This window comes from Anoplopoma fimbria, chromosome 17, assembly GCF_027596085.1.
Source record: "Anoplopoma fimbria isolate UVic2021 breed Golden Eagle Sablefish chromosome 17, Afim_UVic_2022, whole genome shotgun sequence".
Taxonomy (NCBI): domain Eukaryota; kingdom Metazoa; phylum Chordata; class Actinopteri; order Perciformes; family Anoplopomatidae; genus Anoplopoma; species Anoplopoma fimbria.
This window is the reverse complement of record NC_072465.1, coordinates 24,025,142-24,028,235: the sequence shown is the minus strand read 5'-3', so window position 1 is coordinate 24,028,235 and position 3,094 is coordinate 24,025,142. Positions and strand designations below refer to the sequence as shown.

Genomic DNA, 3,094 nt, shown 5'->3' with positions numbered 1-3,094 from the left:
ATTTTAATGCATCCCAATATGTTAACTTCAACTTATTTATAATTTCTTATTCCTGAAACTTCATCTTTTTATCCTTTCATCCTCCTGTCAAGTATGACTACCGATATCTAATGGGGAATCTCTTCATAAGCCATTTTTTTTGGCTTCTAACCGCTAATTACATTACATTACATTACAGTCATTTAGCAGACGCTTTTATCCAAAGCGACTTACAATAAGTGTATTCAACATAGGTATTCAAGAGAACTACTAGTGCATTTCCTTTCTTAAACAAGCATCTAAAAGCATAAACCAGAGCAAAGGTATAGTGCAGAAGCAAATTACTACGAATACAATAAGTGCAACAAACTAATGTACCAAGTTCAAACTTTTTCCAAGTATTTTTATATTGTGTATATGTGCAAATGAACAAATAATGATCCACAGGTCTGTCAGACATGCCATCACATGAAACAAAGTTCAACCATGTGCATTGATGTGAGTAACAGGACTTTCTAACAATTGGCTGGTGTGGCTTCATCTTTATCAATGGAGCAAATGGTAACTGTTTAACCAGTCAGAGTTGTGATCGATTCTACACAGCAAGAGGTCCATAAAAATAATCAGATGAGGCCGAAGATGGATTTATAAATGACTCTTTACAGCCCTGTAAAACCCCATCACTACTCATTAACCCGTGAGAAAAAACTTTGCTCCCATATGGTCACATGACGCCGGGCTGCGGGGCCAGAACCGTTTAAAAGGAAGCTTGTGAACGGAGGGAAAGCAGACACTGAGCCGAGCACCTGCTAAGCAACATCACCAGACAAACAAAGGCACTGCAAGACAAACCGCTGTCAACTCTCACCATGAAGTACGCCCTCGCCACCATCGCTGTCCTCGTCCTGGCTCTCGGCTTGACCACTGAGGCTGTGCAAGTTGAAGTAAGTGTTGACATTTCTGTGTGACTGACTGGCTCTGACAGTAGCATTGTTCATGCAGGTTACTGCAAACCTGCAAAGCTGTGCAAACCTCTGCCATGTACTTCTGTTTTGTGACATTGAGCTAACATCAGCAACCTGGGCTTTTTGGTTCTATACAGCTTTGTAATACCAAACATCTGCCTTTTTCTTTTTCTTTTTTTTTTAAGGAGAACGGATTGTCTTTCTCTCTGGAAGCCGTCAAGAGGCTCCAGGAGCTGACGGAGAATAGTGCTCTGGCAGGACAACAAAGCCCACGACTCAGGGCGAGCTCTGGGTCTCTCTGTGCCGACCCCATGCTGCCCCAGGAGTTCATGCCCCTCTGTAGGCAGAGAGGAGCATCTGCATCCCTCGCCAGACTAGGTGAGACCATTATATATTGAGCAGTTATTGTTTGTGATGGAATCCTAAGTGTGTCGAGACAAGCTCATCATGGTTCAGGTGATTCAACAGAGTTTTTGTTTTGTCTTTATTTCAGCTATGGTTCCCATGGATGTCTGTGAGATCTGCGCCTTTGCCGCCTGCACCGGCTGCTAAACAAAAGCAGCCAGCCAGAAGCTTCTTGCCAGCTTTAGACTTGTGATTCTTCTCCTCCCCCTCAAAACTATATCAGGGAATTTTCTAAAATTTTTGCCTGCAATGATGAGATGATGACTTTATGTTCCCTGAATGCAGAGACTCTGACTCTGGCCCACTGGGCATTTTATACATTTTAAATTATCTGTATGACATAAACTAGCCCAAAAAGAAATCAGACAAACTGAGGTATATTTTTTTTGTAAACTGTTACTATATAGAACCACTTTATCATACATTTTATATTCTGGAATTGACACTGTTTGTTACATTTCTATCTTACCAAGCTTTGTACTGTATACATAGTTTCTTTTTTCCTTATCTTTCTTCTTTTTTATTAACATTGTTTTAAATAAAAAGCATTCATGATATATCATCTGTATATTGTGGTTTTTCCTACATATGCAAACACACTATTACAGTTATTGTTACTATTACTATTTGCATTTTATTCCCATCTGAAAAAAAAGCCATAATGTTTTGCTTTCAAGAATATACTTAAAGCTGCCTTGATTGTTTGGCAAATAGAGGGCTTATATATAGCTATTATTATACCTTCTAAAGTTAATATTAACACATCCAGCAGACACAGAGCAACATTAGTCTTCAATTGGAGTTGAGCATGTGGACACCTGGCGAATGTAAAGTCAATATTTACTGTTCTTTTTTTAGCTCTGCTTTGGTCTCCTCCTAGAAAACATATACTTGATGCTCAAATTTCTTCATGAGCTCCTCTATCGTTAGCTTTTTCTTTCTGTAGTTTGTTGCTTAAGTAGACAGGTACATCAGAGTTTGTTTGCCAGTTTGCCTGTGTAAATGTGCTGTGTTCATTTGCATGCAAACCTTCTTCGGCATGCAAACCTTCTTCGGCCTTTACCTCACCCTCATATATATGCATATATATGTCCGTGTTCGATGTGATGAATAATTTATTCTGTGCATTTTATCTGACTCAGCCAAACTAGCATTATACAGATATACTAGGCACCAGTGGATTCTCTGACACCTGCAATTTACTCACAGCCTTGAAGGAGGTAGTTCATTAGTGTAATTCTGATTGTGCATATTTGAATGATACTAATGTACAGGAGGATGTCTCCATGGGTTTACAGTGTCACTTTATATTTGAAATTATGTGGAAACGAAATAATATGCTGTACAGAAACAGAAATCTAGAATGTATGCTATAGATATATGCTTGCTGTATGGTGCAGTATGTGTGTGCAGCAATGCCAACAAGATAAATTCTGGTACTTTTTGTTGATTTATAGGGAAGATAAAATATTAAAAAATGTTGGCATTATATGTTAATGCAAACAACGGGATACGTTAAATGTCAAGCCCTACACCCCCGCCCGACCACTTCGCTCTGCTGCCTCGGGACGACTGGTTGCCCCGTCGCTCAGAGGTCCCTGCGGCCGATCGACCCGGTCACAGCTTTTTTCTGTCCTGGCCCCTCAGTGGTGGAATGAACTCCCCACTGACCTCAGGACAGCAGAGTCGCTGCCCATCTTTAAACTCACCTCTTCAAGAAGTACTACCCTGAGCCTTCCTCGTAG

General features: G+C 40.3%; 1 protein-coding gene across 1 annotated transcript; it reads left to right on the top strand.

The window, feature by feature from the left end:
* The first annotated feature begins 772 nt into the window (after positions 1-772).
* On the top strand, positions 773-1,904 carry LOC129106208 (guanylin-like). Its single transcript, XM_054617564.1, has 3 exons — positions 773-923; positions 1,130-1,322; positions 1,438-1,904. The coding sequence occupies exons 1-3, from the start codon at positions 849-851 to the stop codon at positions 1,494-1,496; spliced, it is 327 nt and encodes a 108-aa protein (XP_054473539.1). The 5' UTR covers positions 773-848; the 3' UTR covers positions 1,497-1,904.
* The last annotated feature ends 1,190 nt before the right edge of the window (positions 1,905-3,094 follow it).